Genomic DNA, 19,714 nt, shown 5'->3' with positions numbered 1-19,714 from the left:
GAACAAATGCAATAATATAGCCTTATATATGTATGCCACTGCCTAAATTATTGTAAAAGCCTACGCTTCCATTTAAGTTTTCATAATTATGCATGTATATTATGCATAATTTACTTCATGTAAATGATGGGTGAAACATGAGTGTGGGACTGATGTTCGTCTGCTTGATACAGGCAGGGTATATCACACAGGGATTCGAACTACACCACAACACTCTGCAATTATCTTTGCACAAACCTACAAATTCATGCACTCAAATTTGGCTACAGTGCACAGGCTACTTAGCCTACAAGTGGATCAATATCGCCACCTGGTGAAAGAAAATGGTCGGTGCTCTGCGATGTGTATATGTGCAGTATACAGTATGTGTACATATATATTATATATATATATATATATATATATATATATATATATACGCACACACGTTTTACCTACAGAACAATCTTTCACAGAATGGATTCAATGGATGTTGTGGTCACCCTTTCAACGTCATCCCAAAGGTGCTCTATTGCACAGAGATCTGGAGTCACTCTCATGTTTCGCAGAACCAGCCTGAGATGATGCATGCTTTGTGACATTGCACATTGTCCTGCTGGCAGTATCCATTCGAAAAAGGATAGACTGTTACCATAAAGTGATGCACATGGTCAGCAACAATGCTTGCTCAATTAGTATTACTGGGCCTAAGGTGCGCCAAGAAAACATTCCCCACACCATCACATCATCAGCACCAGCCACTTGCATTGACACAAATTAGGATGGATCCATGGATTCATGCTGTTTACGCCAAATTCTGACCCTACCACCTGCATATCGCCACTGACCAGGCAACATTTTTCCAATCTTACATCATCCAGTTCAGGTGATCTGCTGTTGTCTCATTTTCCTGTTCTTAACTGACAGGAGTGGAACCCGTGTGGCCTTCCGCTGTTGCAGTGCATCCGCTTCAAGAATCAACATGTTGTGTCTTCAGAGATGCCATTCTGCACACCACTGCTGTAAACAGCTTTTATTTGAGCATGTGTAGCTTTTTCATGTGTAAGAACAAGTCTGGCCTTTCTCCCCTGACCTCTCTCATTAACAGGGTGTTTTCACTCAAAGAACTGTCACTCACTGGATGTTTTTTCATCTTCTCTTTTTTTATTGGATTATTGTTTGTAAACTGTAGAGACTCGAGTCTAGTACATGAAAATCCCATGAAGGCAGCTGTTTCTGAGATGCTGAAACCACCATATCTGACACAAACAATACCATGGTCAAAGTTGCGCAGCTCACACATAGATCACCCATTCTAATGTTTGCTAAAAGAACAACTAAACCTCTTCACCATGTTGCATGTGTTATACATTGAGTTGCATCCACACAATTCACTGTTTGGAGGGGCAGGCTATTTGCGCTAATGGGCAGGTGCACCTGCGGTGTAGGAGCAGTGTCAGAATTTAAATGCAAAAATACCGCAATCAGGTTTATAACATCCAATAACACGTGCACACGCGGACGGACACACATTTTCGTCTGCATGTAACAATTCTGCCTCCTTGCGGTAGAAAAATATAAGGGACGAATATGCGCATGTAAGGACTTAGTTGAGTCCTCCCACGAAATTAAATGTAATATTAAAGATTTTATTAACATCTCACAATGCCTGAAGATCAGCGCTCGGGCTAATTTCTGTATTTTATTTTATTTTTCAAATAGCTTATTTTCATAGGCTAAATTGTTGGAATACGTTGAGCATGTGTATAAACGCAGAACATGTCGGCGTGGGGTACATAATCAAAAATCAACATTTTGCATTTAATTTAATGGGAACTGTATCTGCATATTTTGCTCGCTATGAAAATGATTTGTAAAGTGGAACGATTGGGCCTACATTTATGACGCTGTGGACACATTTTTCCCAAACTGGCACAAAGTATTTGATTCCCGTTGGGACTGTAATAACCTTCATTTTGGAGTAATTTAAATTATACGTTTAATACACTCTCACTACAGATGATAAAACAATCGAGTTTCAGAGAAAAAAAAGTCGGGGATGGGTCAGTGATCCTATGATCTCTTAGTCCTGTGGCTCATTGATCTTTTTGATGTATTACTTTAATTTGTCGGTTGTATTGCATACAGTAACACGCACACACGTAATACAGAGAGAGGGAGAGAGAGAGATGGGGCGGGGGGGGGGGGGGGGGGGGGGGGGGGGGGTCGTCTCGGCTACGCTCCCACTCAATTGCCCGATTCTCAGTTGCTTTGCTGAGTAGTAAATCAAGTTTGTTTCACAGTTGTAAACGCCACTGGGCTGTGGTTTCACTGGTAATTAATGTGTCACATTCATAAAACTCAGTTCAAAGAATTCTAACGATTAACCCAGTAACTTAAAAACCATAGCACATTGGAATTATTGAGCAAACTTGCTGGGTCTCTGTCCGCTTTACTTTCAATAACACTTAGCCTATGCTTCAGCTTCAACTTTTGTCAAAAAATTAACCCTTAACTCTAGAAAGGGACAATTGGCCACACAACGAATGGTAGAGGGAACTTCATATGTGATTTGTCGATCAGCGTTACTCGTTTTTGTCTGGGCAATTAATATCACAATGCACTGACAACTTAATACGCACATTACCTTTATTTTATTTGACGTGTCATAACACGCGCGCACACACGCATTTTACACCAATCGGTGATAGGCCTTCACTGCATTTATTTATTTATTTACTCTAAACAAGACATAAAACTCTTTTTTTAAATTATTATTAAGTATGAAAACTTAAACTGACTGTCCCTTTATGCTCCCACTAGGGTACATCGGCAGGCTACTTTCCCCTTTAGTTTTTAAGCCGTGCTCTGCCGTAGAAATAGCTAACTGGTCTTAAAACTATGTATACTATGGATAACTCGCGGTACCCTAGCATGTGCTGTGTACTGAGTTAATAATAGCTGTCTGGGAGTCAAAGTGGACATATTTAAGAAGGGGGAGTGTTCGTCCACTCTCATTGGGTCCGTTTGATCCAGGGGTTTTTCAAGCGGCGCGAGGGGGAGGAGAGATTGAAGCGGCAAGGGATATCAAAAATAAACCTCTTATGTCTAAGAATGGCAAGAAAGTATAAATACCACCGCTGCTAGCAGCCTTCGCTGGTGCTGCGGAGTGGACAGATCAGGGTTTTTAGCTCCTACACAACATTAGCTTCAGGATAACTTTAACAATTATGTTTGAAACCTTTAAATCAAGACTGGCTGTACAACAATTGTGCCACATTTCTTTGGACAAACTCGTGTAGGATTGCCGTTTTTTTGTTTTTATATATTGAAGAGTTGTTCGAATTATTAAAAAGAAAAACTGTATAAACCAACGTGAACAAAACCAGTTTGAAAGTTAGACTAGCCTATTATATTATTCTTATTCTATAGCCTATGCATTTTGTATGTAGCCTGCTCATAAACATTGAATATATCAATAGCCTATATATTTGTGGTATAACTGAACGCGCTTTACATAAAGGAAGACGTAGGCTACCAGAGGAAGGCGATTTTTCATTCAACTTATTTTCTCAATAATTTACAATTGCCATTGTAGCATATACAATGCCTTCTAAACTACATATAGCTTTACTAATCCTTTATATTACCAACGCTGCACCTTCACAGTTGTTCGAATCGGAGGAGATTGTACCTGTTAGGATAGGGGGGAGAATCGGCGGTCGCTTTTGGAAAAGGAGCGATGAGCAACCGACTTTCAAACTTGTCGCTTTTGGTAAGGACTTCACCTTAAATTTGACACCGGATGACAGCTTTCTAGCTCCAACTCTAAAGATTCAGCGTATTAAAGCAAAGTATCTTCCAACGCTAATCAATGGTACGGACGCACAGGAGAGAAAAGTTCCTTCTCCAAACACGGATCCTCTCAGAGATATTAACACGACCGAAGAGGCCGAAGAGGATCTGAGAAGTTGCTTCTACTCGGGGACGGTAGACTCAAACCAGGACTCTGTTGTGGCTGTCAGTCTCTGCTATGGGATTCAGGGATCGTTTATAACGGAAGGAGATGAGTATCTGATTGAGCCCAAGGCTTTCAGCATCGGGGAACGGGAGACATCCACCTCCAAGGTACATGTAATCAGAAGAAGGGTTTTTGCTGACACGAAAAGCGACCTCAAAATCGTATTTGATCAATTGGGAGATGAGAGCCAAGGAAAACTCGTTTTACCCGAGGCGGACGTATATTCGCCAAGGATGCCGAGAAAAAGACGCTTTGTATCCGCACCAAGATATGTTGAAACTTTAGTGGTTGCAGATGCCTCAATGGCACATTTCTACGGAGACGAGATAAAGGTAAGCAGAGCGCTTATTTAAATGCTAACTATTACATCAACTGATTGTAAAAGACCATAGAGGACTAAAAATTGTACCTAAATATTCATGAATTACTGTAACCTAACGACAGGGTCCTATGGTCTACGGCGTTACTTTTTTTTTGATCAAGCACATAATAGCCTAACGCATTCAGGATTCTGCCCGTAACCTACATTGTATTATATCTGGAGTCCACTCTATAATTCCTTTCAGGTTATTTCAAGTTTTCGCTTGCGTGTAGATATTGCGGGAGGAAATTGCATGTTATTATTATTATTATTATTATTATTAGTATCATTAGTCTTTCTTGAAAAGTTTTTTTTTTTTTAATTATGCAAAAACAGATCGTATATATTTTTTAAAATTAATTAATTAATTAATTAATTTATTTTTTCACTGTTGCCACAACTCAGATTAAAGAATTAAAGATCGTGACCCACACAAGAACCAAACTGATCTGGAGGTGAGGATACTGAAACAGGTCAATATGCATAGTCGTGTTAATCTTAATTCGCTATTCAAGGTGTCCAATCACGACATAGCCATAAAGTACTTTACAGAATTGCGGTTTATGGTTAATTTTACCAAGATGGTGGACTGCGACTAAGATTGATACGTTGAATGCATGAGTTCCGAGGGGGGCGTGAGCGAAGGAGTCGAATCACCATTTCCGATAACATTACAGGGCTGATCAACACGTAGGCTACACCGAGTCTGAAACGTGTGGGTGAAAATAAAGTCTTTAGTCATTCCATAAATAGTGAACGTTGTTGCAAGCTCGGTGTTCAGCTAACAAAGATATTATAGCTTACTCATTGCAGAAATATTGTTTACCTCATTTTAGAACATTTAGAGAAGGTTTCAGCATGTAAGATTGTAATATTTGACAACGTGCTACGCAGTAAAGCGTTCAATGTTAATTCAACTCCCTGTTGGACTCATATGTACTCTGTTGGAGTTGAATTAACACTGGATATTTTACTGTGTATATGGCATAGGTTGACCAAGGCAGACCACAAATCATTTAATAAAAAAAACTGAACATGTAATCTGCAATGCTTCATGAAGTTCCGACACGTTTCACATTCATAAAATGTTTATCCTAGCACAAAGAGCTGAAAAGCTATGTGTGAAATCTACTGAGCAGTCAGACACTGGTTTAGTTTACAAACGCCACGTGGTATGCTGTTTCTGCCTACCGCCCTGCTGCTAGCAAAAACTACATAAATCAACATGGACGAAGTGGTTTTGGAAATAACAGTTTTTGCCTTCTCCCTCTGTGTTTTTTGTATTTTGAGTAAGCGGATTAGTATGAATAAAACTTGTATTTCAATTACCAACCTAAGACTTGGTAGCCTATGCTTTTGAGAAGGAAAAAAATGAGTTTCCACCTGAGTTTTACAAGATGATGATAGGCTAACTGAAAGAAATCAAAATCTCCAAATATATATGGAACAAAAAAAATAAATATTGCTGTTTGAAAAATGCTTAGGACAGAGCACAAGACCAACTTCAGACTACAAGAGGTTTCTAGTTGCCAGAATTTCAATGGGCACAAACTCGATTTGTTACTCAAACAGCATGTGTAATTGTGATTCTCACACAGGCTTTACACTGGGATTATTTTAATTTTCCTATTTGAGAACTTCTCATTCTTTTGTACAAGAGTTCTATTATGCACAGATGTTTTTGGGGAGAGGGGAGGGTGTTGGAATGTTTGTTTCTCAGCGCTCTCCTGTGGCTACGGAGACCATTGATTTCATTTGTCACTGCAAGAAGGAGCAATTTGGCAGTGGGCTGGAGCAGGGAAAGGACACTTCTTAAAATTCTTGGTCTTCTGCCCGCAGCTTTGTCCCTCCTTGTCCAGTTAACAGAAAGAGACCGCAGCATGTTTTTGTCCAGTAATTTAAAAATAGACGCAGTCATGGCCATGTGTGCTCTTTAACTTTTCAAATAATTTGTCTGAAGGTGGAATGTAGGGGAATTTTTTCTATCCCAAAAGAAGAAAGAGGGGAAGATTTAGAGGTCACTTTTTTTTGTCAGATGAATTTCCCCTTTATTCCTTTATTTTCTGCCAGAATTCAAATTCCTGTGCCATGACAAAATGGAACTGCTTATCGGCAGCTCATATTTGGAGATGAAATGCAGAAAGACACGGGGATATAATATTTCAGTGAGCCTCGTCCTCTTATCTGACGTTTTACAGCTACGGCATCACTAACTTGAAAGTGCACCGGACCATAAATTTGGGCACCGGCACTTGCAGTCTGTGTAGACTAACCCTCTCTGGACACTGCAGAGCAGCATGCATCTGCCTTCATAGAGCTCCAACTTGTGCCATGTGGAACTGAAGAAAAAAAAAACCCACAATTTGTTTTTGTGGTTCTCCCACCAATGTAATTAGAGGGAAGAAACAAGCAAAAACATTTAGTATCCCATGGCCTCGTGGTTTGGAGTTGACTCGCTTCCCTGGTTAACTCTGCTACCCAGATTCAGCCACAGAATGTGGTTGGATGGTCACTCAGGGGGTTCTGAACACAGTGTGGCTGCTCTTTCTGTGAATCTCCGGAACAGTCACAGATTAAATGTTTTGTGTTTTATTCACTGGAACACTGTAGCTACTGTTGGAGATGGCTGCACTTCCACTTTTATGTTGGTGGTTTCCCACAGGGCTTCTGGTGTGCCAGTTTTGCCACATTCCTTGCGGTTTAACTGATGTATACCTTTTGACGCAGGCCAGCTGCATAGCTGATGGTTGAATTCAGTAACCTAGCTGTGTTTGGGGAGTTGTGTGAAGGGTTATGAGATTCTGAAAACAGAACCTGCACTGGGTTTGGCTGGTCAGTGCTGTCTGTCTCACTCCTGTCTCAAGTGTTGGCTCGGCCTTGCTGGTTTGGGCGTATGACCTGGAGTCTACTGTGGTGGGACACAGTTTCGATTGTCCCACCACAGGTAGGGTTGGTGGGTATAACTGCAGTTACTGCAGTTTTACCCGCCAACTGCGTTTACAACTGCATTGGCTCTTTGCAGTAACACAACACACACATTTAGGTCACTGGTTGTTATGAGTGAGAGATACACCTCTCCTCTAATCAGCACTAGCTGTCTCCTGTAGAAATATGTGGGCTGTTGCATGTAAAACATTCACTGGCTCTCTTGAGAGTGCATTGGAGGAGTGCATATGCTTCAGTTACAGTGCTCCTGGTCAGAAAATGCTCGTACTACAGCAGGGGTGTACAACAAGGGCCAATCCATTTCAGGATTTTGTGCGGACATTTGCCAACATTTATTTAATTAGCCCAATCATATCTTGATCTGATGTGTATAAGCACCAGCTACAGCCACAGACTGCAAGTGTATCCTAGAGATTGTACTGTGCTCATGTACAGGAATGAAGCAGTGTAGTTTATAGAGCTGTAGGAAATGGTAATCGGTTGGAACAAAAACCAGCACACAGATCGGCCCTCCAGGACCGGAGTTGTGCACCCCTGTACTACAGCATTAACTTGTGATGCACAGTTGGTGAGCCAGAGAAAAAGTTCATTTAAATGGACTGCATTTATATAGCGCTTTTATCCAAAGCGCTTTACAATTGATGCCTCTCATTCGCCAGAGCAGTTAGGGGTTAGGGGTTAGGTGTCTTGCTCAAGGACACTTCGACATGCCCAGGGCGGGGTTTGAACCGGCAACCCTCCGACTGCCAGACAATCGGTCTTACCTCCTGAGCTATGTTGCCCCTTCATTTAAAAAAACAGGACAGGTATGATTGACTTTAGCGCTGCAGATCGAGTGGTGGTGTGAACCTCCGCTAAGCGCCCCTCGTTCTGCTCAGGTCCCTGCACAGCGGGAGCTCTCTGGTGACACGCTCGCTCTCTCCGCAGCACTACGTCCTGACGCTGATGTCCATGACGGCGCAGATATACCGGCACCCCAGCATCAAGAACTCCATCAACATGGTGGTGGTGAAGATGCTTGTGGTGGAGGACGAGGACGTGGGGCCGTCCGTCTCCAGCAATGGGGGGGTGACTCTACGGAACTTCTGCTCCTGGCAGCAGATATTCAATCCCCCCAGCCACAGGCACCCGGAGCACTATGACACCGCCGTCTTCTTCACCAGAGAGGTGAGAGCCCAGGATGGATGACCATTGTGACATCACTCCCAGGGGTTTGTTAGATGTACAGGATGATTATTCCTGGATAGTGAGTGAGTTAGAGAACAGGCTGCACCCCCACAGGACTCGGAAGCTAAGAAGCCAGTGTTGGAATTCTGCAGGGATTAAATGAGTTGTGGTTAATTAAACCATGGTATCTAAATTAGCCTGGACAAGTCAACCTGATCAGAAATAATGAAAATATGTAAGTCTCAAGGAGTTTTTATCTGTTCAGAGACGGTTTATAACAGTGCTACAGATAAAGTCTTTTGAGGCGACAGAAGTCAGAAAAGACTACAGGTGGGAGCTCTCTGACACATGGCCTGTGCTTGAACTGTCTGAAAAATGTGTGCTGGGTTTCCATGGGGATAAGACATGGGGGGTGGAGTGCTGTGTGCTGCTGTGCTGCATTCTGTCTGGCACGAGTAGTACTTCTGTTCAACAAGGTATGCACATGCTGCATTTAATTGCACTGCCTTTCCTGGGTCCAGATGTGGTCTGAATCATAGGGATGCCCTGTGGTCTGTCATGTGTCCTGACCCTTGCAGATATTAGTCAAAGTGACAGAGAGCTCCACACTGATATAGAAAGCTCCAACAGGAATGCTTGTTGAAGCACACTTTGGATACCACACAGTTAATGTTTTTTTTCTTTCTTTTTTTCTCACTTCACCAGCCATCAGAGTCTGCCAAGAATATTTATTTGCTACGTTTTATGGTGGAAACGCTGACAATATGTTTTGCTGGCAAGAGATTGCTTAGAAAAAAAAGGAAGAAACAGAGGGAGGGAAAAAAGAGTGTGTCTGGAAGGAATGGAGCGGTATCTGAAGATGCGCTCACTGTCTGAAACGTCTCCCCTCGTTTTCAGGATATCTGCGGACACAAGAGCTGTGACACGTTAGGGGTGGCGGATGTGGGGACCATGTGTGACCCCAAAAGGAGCTGCTCCGTCATTGAAGACAACGGCCTGCAGGCTGCCTTCACAGCAGCCCACGAGTTAGGTGCGTATATTCATAAATAATCTTACATCATACAGTATGTATGCATCACATACTGTATTCATACATGTTCTGGAGTTTCCACTCTTTTTCATGGATGTTTTGGGTTAATGGAAGTGGCTTTTAGATCATATTAGATATTAGAGTATATAGGTACACTGGGTCTATTGGTTTAAAACATGTACATTACAATTATTAATGCTTGTTATTTCAGAACATTTGATCAAAAGGTCAAAATGCATATTATTGGAGTGCACTGGGTATAACGACTTGGAAGTCTGTTGGTTGCGTTAACCTGTCCATTTCATTTGACAGCCTTGATGGATGGGTATTATTTGCATGGTAATCCACAAAACCATAGCCACCATAACCGAAACTGACCCAGGGTAGTCAGAATGAAGCAAATGTGGCTAAATTGGTCCCAATGTAGTCAGAAGTGCCCAATATAAGAAGATCCATCCCAATGCTGTCAGAACCAACCCGGTGTATGAATTGAGTGAAGTCAGAATTGAGCTGATGTAGTCAGAACCATCCCAGCTTAGTGAGAACTGACCCAATGCAATCAAAGCCGTGCCAATGTAGTCAAAATGGATGGCGATGAAGCCTTTGTGAAGCAGTCAGAAACATGACAGACGATCCTATCTTCCTGTCTGCAGGCCACGTGCTCAGCATGCCTCATGATGACTCTAAGAACTGCGAGCAGCTGTTCGGGGATCTGGGGCAGCATCACATGATGGCCCCCTTGTTTATTCACCTCAATAAGACCCAGCCCTGGTCCCCCTGCAGCGCCCTCTACGTCACGCAGTTCTTTGACAACGGACACGGTAGGCACAGCCCCGAATTTCGTCACATTTTAAGAAATGAAAAAAATTCATTTGGAATGGCCAATCACGTGCCTGTAATATAGGTTTATACAGTAGGAATGAAATTCCAGTGCAGATGGTGCATGCGAAAGGTGTCTGATCAGCCAGAAGAGTCACTAAGTCACTACATTCACTTCCCCACATTCACTGAGGTGGCAGGTCACTGAGGTGGGAATAACCTGCCACTTGAAACCTTCACTCTCAGGACTGTGGCCAATATTGGACTCCTGGCCACAGCTGGCTCTGGCGGATGGTCAGTCGGTTACACATAATTATGACATAGCAAAACAGAATCAGGTTTACTATTTACTGGCCTTAGTACATGTCTGTCAATACATAACCAAACCTTAAAGTCTTTCAGTATGAGTTTCAGTAAGGAAGTTTTGAAACCTACATCATGAAACATTTACCTGTCATCCCTACATCTTAACTTTCAATGATAAAACAGGTGACTATTTAAAAGAGCCAAACATAATGTACAGCATGTTCTGTACGGTGTGTACCATAGTAAATCAAACCTTTCGTTTTTTTTCCCACAAACTCAAAGCTTGCTTTTTATTTTATATTTTGTCTTGCTCCTGCCAAACAGTAAGGCTCCGGTGAAGTGGTGGGCTTTTTTGGGATTGAAGGATTTAAGGGAAATCCGACAGCACTATTTCTCAAAAGCGTATTTTCTTTTACAATACCTTTCCTGCTTCGGCTTGCTCCCGACCGCAAATTACGGACTATGGAAAACCGCACTATTTAATTCTGCTGGGAGATTAAGGTTAATAGCCTGCAGAGCGTGTCTGCTCTTCTCTGGTTTCCAGCTACTGTGTGCTTGCGGTTGTGGTGATGGTACTGGACTTAGACCGTCCGAGCAGATACCACACGGGAATGCCATTAGAAGCTCCGGGTCTGCCGGTCAGCAGGGTGGGGGATGGGGCTCGGGCTGACCTTGCTATCGTGGGGCGTGCGCAGAGAAAGCCGGCGGTATGTGGAACGTGCCTCTTTGGACCACGGCGGCTAACTCCGGTGTGGAGCAATGCAGCAGCAGATCCAAAGGAAAGGGGTTTGCGTTGTGAAACGGCGACATCTTGGCGGATTTATATCCCTCAGCGTCTCGAACTGTCTTCGCTCTAAGCCGCTCGTCTGGGTCTGAGTCACCAGACGAAGATTTCTCGAGCATTCCTGGTTTAACAACTGCTTTCCCTCACAGCAAAAATCGCCTCACAGCCAAGAACATCTTTTTTTTATCAGTTGAACAATGAGCACAAAGCAAACTGCTGTGTTGTGCAATGTACTTGAGACTCATGCCAAGACGCAGTCGGTCCTAATCAAAGGATGAGTATTAGGTCCGTGGCTCAAAGAAGAAACGCAAATCTGCAAATGAATCTGTTTCGTGCATTAACTGAAAGTGTGCTATAGAATCATGTCTGAAAAGTGAAACTTAGGGTTAATCTATCAAACTTTAAGTGGTCAGATTGAAGTGCTAAGAATGTATAAACCCACCTTGTAATGAAATCTCTTTGCTTTAACATTTGCATGTCAAACCAGCACTTTTCTTTCATGTTATTTTTTGATATGTTCCAGTAAACCATTTTATTTCAGTCTCCCAATGGTGCATATCTGTAAAATAATATCAGGGAATTATTATATCTTATTTATGTGTGTATTTGAAGAGGTTTCCAGACACTGCAGCAGCTGTTTGAGTGGACATGTTTGGATTTTGCATTTACTGTTGCTGCCTTCTTGCTGCAGTTTCTGATTTCCGCTGTTTTTGCCCGCTCGGAGAAGTCCTCCAGATGTGCGCTGATGTTGTGGATTCCCAGAATGTCTGCCACATGAGTCAAGCATGCTTTCATTTCACAATCCCCCTACCTGTTGATTTAATGCGGGACGCCCCCCTCGCTCCTTTAACGCAGGGGACTGCCTGCTGGACAAACCGGACAAGACCATGCCCCTTCCCACCGAGCTGCCGGGCCTGACCTACGACCTGGACCGGCAGTGCCAGCAGGTCTTTGGCGAGGAGTTCACGCACTGCCCCAACACCTCCGACTCCGACACCTGCGGCCAGCTGTGGTGCCAGGAGGACGGGGAGGCGCATTGCACCACCAAAAACGGCAGCCTGCCGTGGGCGGACGGCACGGCCTGTGGCGACAACCGCACCTGCCTGAGCGGCGTGTGCCTGCCTGCCGGCGAAGTCCTGCAGCCGAAGGTGAGCTCCCCTCCTCCCCCCCCCGGAGCCCGGCTGAGAGGCCTCTCCTTGCGTCCAGACGGGAGCTACGGTCACGCTAGCCCTTTACACCATTCGTTAGAGATTTAATGTGATTGCATGTCTGATGTCTCACCCGCCCTCCCCCCCGTGTCCGCGTGCCCTGACCGGGGGGCTTCAGCGCTCGTCCCGCCCAGCCGCGAGCAGCCTTAATGGAGTATGCGCTGACCTTTCTGTGGAGCAGCCAGGTCTCGTGTGCCCCAGCTGAAAATAATCAATGCCCCCCGATCTGTTTGCCAAATGTTGGTCTGACTGTTTCTCAGATTGCATTCTGTGCAGCGCTTTAAAAACAGACCCTCCAGCAGGGCTTCAGCATGTGCTGGCAGTCAGACAAGTTTTTAGACCTTGTTGAAAAAAAAAAATAAAAAAGAAAAATCCCTGCGGAAACACACGTGTTGAGTGTGTGTTCCCCCGGCGCGCCGCGGATTTCGCAAGCCGGTGACACATGGGTCAGGAATGCGGGAGACGGCAGGCGCGTGCCATCATGGAGAGCTGATCTGGCGGAGCCATAGTGGGAAGGGAAATAGAAACGGCTTCTCTGTGATGGTGTCTGCCTCTCTGTAACAGCCTCTCTGTAACAGTGTCAGCGTCACTGTAACAGCCTCTCTGTATCGGTGTTGGCTTCACTGTAACAGCCTCTCTGTAACAGCATTGGCTTTACTGTAACAGCTTCTCTGTAACAGCATTGGCTTCACTGTAACAACCTCTCTGTAACAGCATTGGCTTTACTGTAACAGCCTCTCTGTAACAGTGTAACAGCCTCCCCATAATGCTGTTGGTGCTCACTGTAACAGTGTTTGCCTCCCTGTTTTGGTGTTGCAGGTGGTGGTTGACGGGAGCTGGGGGCCATGGGGGCAGTGGGGGCCGTGCTCGCGGACGTGTGGAGGCGGGGTGGAGTTCTCTCACAGAGAGTGCAGTGACCCTGAGCCTCAGCATGGGGGAAAGTACTGCGAAGGACAGAGAGTCAAATACATGTCCTGCAATACTCAGCCCTGTCCAGACAACAATGGTAAACACGAGCGCACGATCACACACACACGTGCACATAGACACACATACGCTCACACACCATCAACTACTTTACCTCAACACACAGGCACACACACAATCACACACACATACAGAAGCAATACACTGGTGAATTACATGTACTCTTCATTCTCCACTCTCACACTAGGAGAATATTCATTGCAAAGATCTACAATGAGCAAATTTTATCATTTAAATGCTCTTGAAGTGCAGGTCTTATTAGATAGCCTTTATTGTAGGTTGTGCCAAAAGCTAACTCAGTAGTTAACAGAGTGGTGTGTATTTTATTGGTGTGTAACAGTGATTAAAACTGATTTATCTAAATTAGATTTTTCATTTAATCTCCCTAACATGATGTGCAGAAAGCGGTTGTGTGTTTTCCTGGAGTATTAAGATCACTGGCACAATTGTTAATCAAGGATAATTTATGAATACAGGTTGAGATCATTGATCAGTTCAAAGGCAAGTTCAACTGTGTTTTAGAGGGAAGTAGCACCAGTGTCAACATAGTAACACTGTGACTAGCATATCCCTTGTTGCCTGCTTCTCTCTAATCCTGGCTGATAATGGGACACATTTAGCTTTATTTCGGTCTCTTTGTTGCAGGCAAGAGCTTCAGAGAGGAGCAGTGCGAGAAGTACAACAGCTTCAATTACCTGGACTTCCACGGGTACATGAAGCAGTGGATCCCCAAATACGCGGGCGTGTCCCCGCGGGACAGGTGCAAACTCTTCTGCCGTGCGAAAGGAAGCAGCGAGTTCAAAGTGTTTGAGGCCAAGGTGTGTCCCAGTCCTGGACTTACCCTTACCTTTAACCATTCCACATCATTCACTGCATTACACCGCAAACGGATGGTTTATTATTCATCGCTGTTATAATGTGTATGTGCGCATGCATATTGCTATGTAATTTTTAGAGTCATAGTTCATAGCTCTCAGTGCCCTCTTCTGTAATCATTCACTTCTTCCGTTTCTCCTGTAAATTCCCAAAATAGAGGGTGCAATAACTCTTTCACCCCCTCCCTCGCTCAATTTGTTTCTTGTCAGAATAATTCATTACTTGTTGATTTAACCCATAAATCAAAGCACAGCTTATGCTTAGCCATACAAATGACATGGTTTATCTTTAGAGTCTTATCTTTAGAGAAAAGCTGCATGTGCTTCACACTGTCCCTGCGAGTTCCGAACAGAACATTCCGTCACCACGACTCCTGCCATTTGCTTAATTTGTCCTCCAGGTCATTGACGGCACCACATGCAGTCCGGACACCACCTCCATCTGTGTGCAGGGCCAGTGTGTCAAAGCCGGCTGTGACCTGGAGATCGGATCCAGCAAGAAGCTGGACAAGTGTGGCGTGTGCGGAGGGAATGGATTTAGCTGCAGGAAAATTACAGGCTCCATGAACAAAGCCACGTAAGTGTGGGGCTTTGGCTATTTTTGAAGCACAGTCACACACAAAACATTGCATGGACAACTATACACACACCTGCACACATGGGCAGACACACATACAGAACAGTACAGTGCAGTACAGAAGTGCACTGCTTAGAATTTTATCACCAAGGACAGCCAAACTTCAAATAACTAACTTTATTATAGTTAGTTAATGCAGTGCAGATGCTTAGCTGCAGGTTTCTCTAATAGAGATAACCTTACCACACTAGAGCTGTATGCGTTATTAAAAATTCACAATAAACATCTTATTACAAAAACATGGCTGGGCATAAACAAGCTGTGTTTGTTGTTGTTTTTTTCAGTTTTGGTTACAGTGACATTGTGACCATTCCCGCGGGGGCCACCAACATCGACGTCAAGCAGCGCAGCCACCGCGGGATCACGCACGACGGGAACTACCTGGCCGTGAGGCGCGAGGGCGGCGCCTACATCCTCAACGGGAACTTCTCCGTGTCCACCGTGGAGCAGGACATCCCGGTGAAGGGCGCGGTGCTGAAGTACAGCGGCTCCTCCACCACGCTGGAGCGGATCCAGAGCTTCCGCCAGCTGCAGGAGCCCATCACCATCCAGCTGCTGGCCACGGCCGGCGAGGCGTCTCCGCCCAAGGTCAAGTACACCTTCTTCATCCCCAAAGACGTGTCCTTCAGCAAGGCCAAAGAGAGGAAGAGCTCCCTGCACGCCCTCCAGCCCTTCGGCGTCCCCCAGTGGACTCTCGGGGAGTGGTCCGAGTGCTCCAAGACCTGTGGCTCGGGGTGGTCCCGGCGGCACGTGGAGTGCAGGGGGGAGAGCGGCCTCCTCTCCAGCCTCTGCGACAGGGACCTGAAACCCTCGGACATTCGGCCGTGCGCTGACCTCCCCTGCCCCCTCTGGCAGATGGGCCCCTGGTCCTCCGGGCCCGGAGAGCGCCATCGCAGCGTGGTCTGCATGGACTACATGGGAAAGGTGGTGGAGCCCGACAAGTGCGACCCAGCCAAAAAACCTAGACCTGTCTCCGGAGGGTGCCTTTCCCAAGAGTGCTGAGGCCCTAGCAGCTGTGCAGAGCTGGTGTGGAGAGAGAGAGAGAGTGTGAGAGAGAGAGAGAAAGAGAGAGAGAATATGGAGGAGTAGAGTAGTGAACTACTAACCGGCCACCCCTGACCGTGCTTCGGAGAAAAGCAGGCAATCTAGGTTACAGATGAGAGAAAAGTGCACTAACTGACCCCAATTGTTGTCACACAGCATTAGCCTGTTTGAAAGATTAACTTAATTTTGTCATTGAGTTTTATTGTTGTTGTTTTTTTAATAACCACTATTGAAGTTTTTACCCAATAGAGATCTACCTCAGAGGATGTGAAATTGTGATCTTGTAGATGTTAGGTGAAGATACTGTATGCGTATTTTTTTATTCACCAAGGGAAGCTACCTTTGCATGATACCTGCTGACAGACATCATTGGAGTGAAAATACCTCCACTCTCCCCCTGCAGAGTTTCTTGTTCTACAGCTCAGGCCAACAACTGAACAGAAACATGGATTCAGAGTACAACTCCCCTCCTGCTTGACCTTTATCACCATTTACAATTTTACTGTGGCAAAGCAGCCAAGGATATTTCCTTTAGTGTTTTCTTGAATCATTATTGTTTGAAAGGAAACGTGCATGAGCAAAATGAATTTCATACAAAAGTACGGCCTCTGAGTAATTTATACATTCTAAACTTTAAACTGTTTAAATCCTTTCTGTCTGTTGCAATGCTGCATAGATCCAATCTCAGTGTATACAGTACACCTTGTACATTAACAACCTAAAAGCATGAATATAATCATTGAAGCTGTTTCATAACAGAATACAGCATGTATAAAATCATATGTTTCCAATCTATGCATCCCTTTTTTTAAAGAAATTATATCATTAAAAATTTCTCCTTTCAGCACTGACTTAACATTTAGGTCAGATCATCAGAGAACGTAAGGAACAGTTCCAGAATGGGATCATGAAATTTCTTTTGCAGTGTACTGACATTCATTTATATAGCCATACTTTCAAGGCTATTACAAGAACATGTTTCAATCTTTCTAAAAACTAAGCCTTTTAAATCCATTGTGAAACTTATGCTATTTCAGTCATAAAGCCACATGAGTACTATCAGAAAAACCTTTTATTTTATTTTACCTTAATTTTCCTAAGGATTGGCCCAGTCTATTTCTACATTTTGCTATATTTTTACTATAGTAATATGCATCTAAAATAAAAGGTATTGCTAGAAAAAAATCATAATAATAATGAGGATCGTCATATAAGCTCGTGTCTCATGCAGTTTACCTGTGATAAACGGGGGGCCACAAACAGAACCTGTTGTCATGAAATGACAATAGATACAAGCTACAAATATTTTTTTTTTTTGTTGTTGTATGAGAAGTACAGATGTACAGAAATATTTCCACCACGCCAAATGTTTCCAAAAATAATGTTGGGCAAAAGTGTCTTTCCAGTGCTTCATGCATACCATACTGTATTTTCAACTTTCTTTGGTTGGGGAGGGTGTGGGCTTTCGTATTTCTTTCCTTTTTGCCTCACGAAAAGGCAAAAAAATCTTTTTACTGAGACTTTTAAAACACAAGTGCTTTTTTCCTCGTTTATTAAAACGAATGTCATGGTTTCTCTGTTGTTTGACAATGTACAGTGGTGACTTCCTGTTCCTGTCTTAGGCGACTGGAGGTTATATGCACCCATCATCATTTGAAATGGACAGTATTCATCCTTCATCTTCAGGAAACTTTCCCTTTGTGACAAAATCGCAACAGATGCAGTTGTACAATAGTTTGAACAAATCAGGAACTGAATTTATATCTGTTCTTTTTCATAGAAGAGTATGAAATTAGATTTGGAGTTTTTTTACACTTGTGTAAAAAGAATCATAGCTTAGGAGATGACTTGCTCCTTGCAGCAACGGTCAGGAGTCTGATCTAATGCACCCCAGTGTGACAAAGGCGGTGGGGTTTCCCACCATTTCCTCTTGTCAGTGTAGTTACTTACCCCTTTTTTAAGCGTCAGCAAAAGAGGCCTTTCATCTTTGAAAGGAGTATGGTGAGAGATATATTGGAATTCAACCAAAGAGAGTCAGTGTAAAAAAAAGGAATATGCTTATTGGCTGTCCTATGTCAGTTGTCTAGCAGCTAACATTCTGCCACATGCAGAGTTCAACTGGTTTTCTTAATAATATTTTGTGCTGTTTAAAAATATGTGTAATTCAAGATTCAAAAGGAAAACAATGCTCTTTTATGTCAATGTTTTGTACTTCAGATATCTCGATATTTAATTGTGTGATGTAGCATTCCGGTTGTGTACAAAAGACAAAAGAAAACAAAAAAACAAAACAAAAAAAATGTAATGGCATTGTATCCCTTCAGTGAAGGACTGTACTATTGCATTATTATAGCTTCCTTTCAAAGCTATTTATTTTTGTAAAATTTATACATTTGGACATCAAATTATAACAGTATGATTTTTAGATGCTGCTGTTTTCCAGAATTATATGTAATTAACAAATGGTATAAAAACTAAATAAATGAATAAAGATGCCTCTATTAACAGACTTTGATTTGTCTTTTATTTTTTCCGATCGATGACCAAGACTCCAGGTATGCTGTACATGCCATAAACTGCTGCAGAAATGCAGTTCTGATGTTAACAAGGCTCTTCAGTAGTAATTATTAATTTTGTTTATGCTGTCAGTAGATATAGCATACATATTCTACAACAGACTGCAGATTTTGGCCAGATGTTTATAAGATGCTACTAATCTCATTACTAATATGAATATGTACTTCTGTTTAAAGCCAAAAAAGATTCATTATTATTTCTGTTCCTGATCACATGTGCATATACTACAGCACTCCAATGGCATCATTGAGGTTTACTGAACATGGAGATACAGTATATCACAGATATTAATAGGTCCTAAAACATTTTTTTCTTTTAAAGGGAGGGGGGAATAATATGTGAGTTGATATGATCAGTGTGACACAAAATAAGAAAAAATCTTTAAAAACAGACAGAGAAACAGCAGACAAACTTCAACAGATGCCTACATACTTTTAAAGCTACATTACACAAAGGGAACTGAGGTCATAGATAAGGGCCTTGCATTTGCTCATCTTTGGAGTCATTCACCACATGGACGCTCTCCAAAGCCTCTCTGTGATCAAACTATCATACAATAGATTAGTCCAGAACCCTGTCATGAACAACTATAACAAACTATGTGAAGAACTTCAGCTGTGCCTGTAAATGTTCCAGTAAATGCTTATGCTAGATGAGCCCATCACAAATGAAACATATTTTCCCTGTGCTATGTCCAAATTGCATCACTGTTTCATTAAATGTTTTGCATAGTCAATTGATATACACTGTTTGTGTTGTTTTTAAGGGAATAATACCACAATTCAACTATATATAGTGCCTTGCAAAAAATATTCTGACACTTATTTAGCTTTCAGATTGTGTTGATTCAGAGTATGGAATCGTGTGATCAAAAAAAAAAAGGAACTCACATTTGTGATCAACACAACCTAGTCTAGACTGTCATTTTTATCATTTTAAATTATAAAAATGTATATCCCAAATGAATGATAAC

At 43.0% G+C, this 19,714-nt stretch overlaps 1 protein-coding gene across 2 annotated transcripts; it reads left to right on the top strand.

Annotated features, from left to right (window-relative positions):
• Positions 1-3,094: 3,094 nt before the first annotated feature.
• Positions 3,095-18,673, top strand: LOC118210125 (A disintegrin and metalloproteinase with thrombospondin motifs 8-like). 2 transcript variants are annotated; one of them, XM_035386011.1, is made up of 9 exons: positions 3,586-4,332; positions 8,235-8,474; positions 9,372-9,504; positions 10,158-10,325; positions 12,269-12,561; positions 13,441-13,627; positions 14,254-14,426; positions 14,885-15,060; positions 15,405-18,673. In XM_035386011.1, the coding sequence occupies exons 1-9, from the start codon at positions 3,586-3,588 to the stop codon at positions 16,120-16,122; spliced, it is 2,835 nt and encodes a 944-aa protein (XP_035241902.1). In that variant the 3' UTR covers positions 16,123-18,673. The 2 variants fall into 2 exon arrangements, with proteins under 2 accessions (XP_035241903.1, XP_035241902.1); XM_035386012.1 differs by lacking the exon at positions 8,235-8,474 and having other exon boundaries at positions 3,095-4,332.
• Positions 18,674-19,714: the final 1,041 nt, after the last annotated feature.

Source organism: Anguilla anguilla, chromosome 12, assembly GCF_013347855.1.
Source record: "Anguilla anguilla isolate fAngAng1 chromosome 12, fAngAng1.pri, whole genome shotgun sequence".
Lineage (NCBI taxonomy): Eukaryota > Metazoa > Chordata > Actinopteri > Anguilliformes > Anguillidae > Anguilla > Anguilla anguilla.
Note: the sequence above shows the minus strand (reverse complement) of the source record. Positions and strands in the feature narration are given on the sequence as shown.

Coding starts and splice junctions, on each gene's coding strand:
- LOC118210125 (XM_035386011.1), top strand. CDS start 3,586: ATGCCTTCTAAACTACATATAGCTTTACTAATCCTTTATATTACCAAC. Junction 14,427..14,884: donor TCAAAGTGTTTGAGGCCAAG/GTGTGTCCCAGT, acceptor TTTGTCCTCCAG/GTCATTGACGGCACCACATG. Junction 15,061..15,404: donor GGCTCCATGAACAAAGCCAC/GTAAGTGTGGGG, acceptor TGTTTTTTTCAG/TTTTGGTTACAGTGACATTG.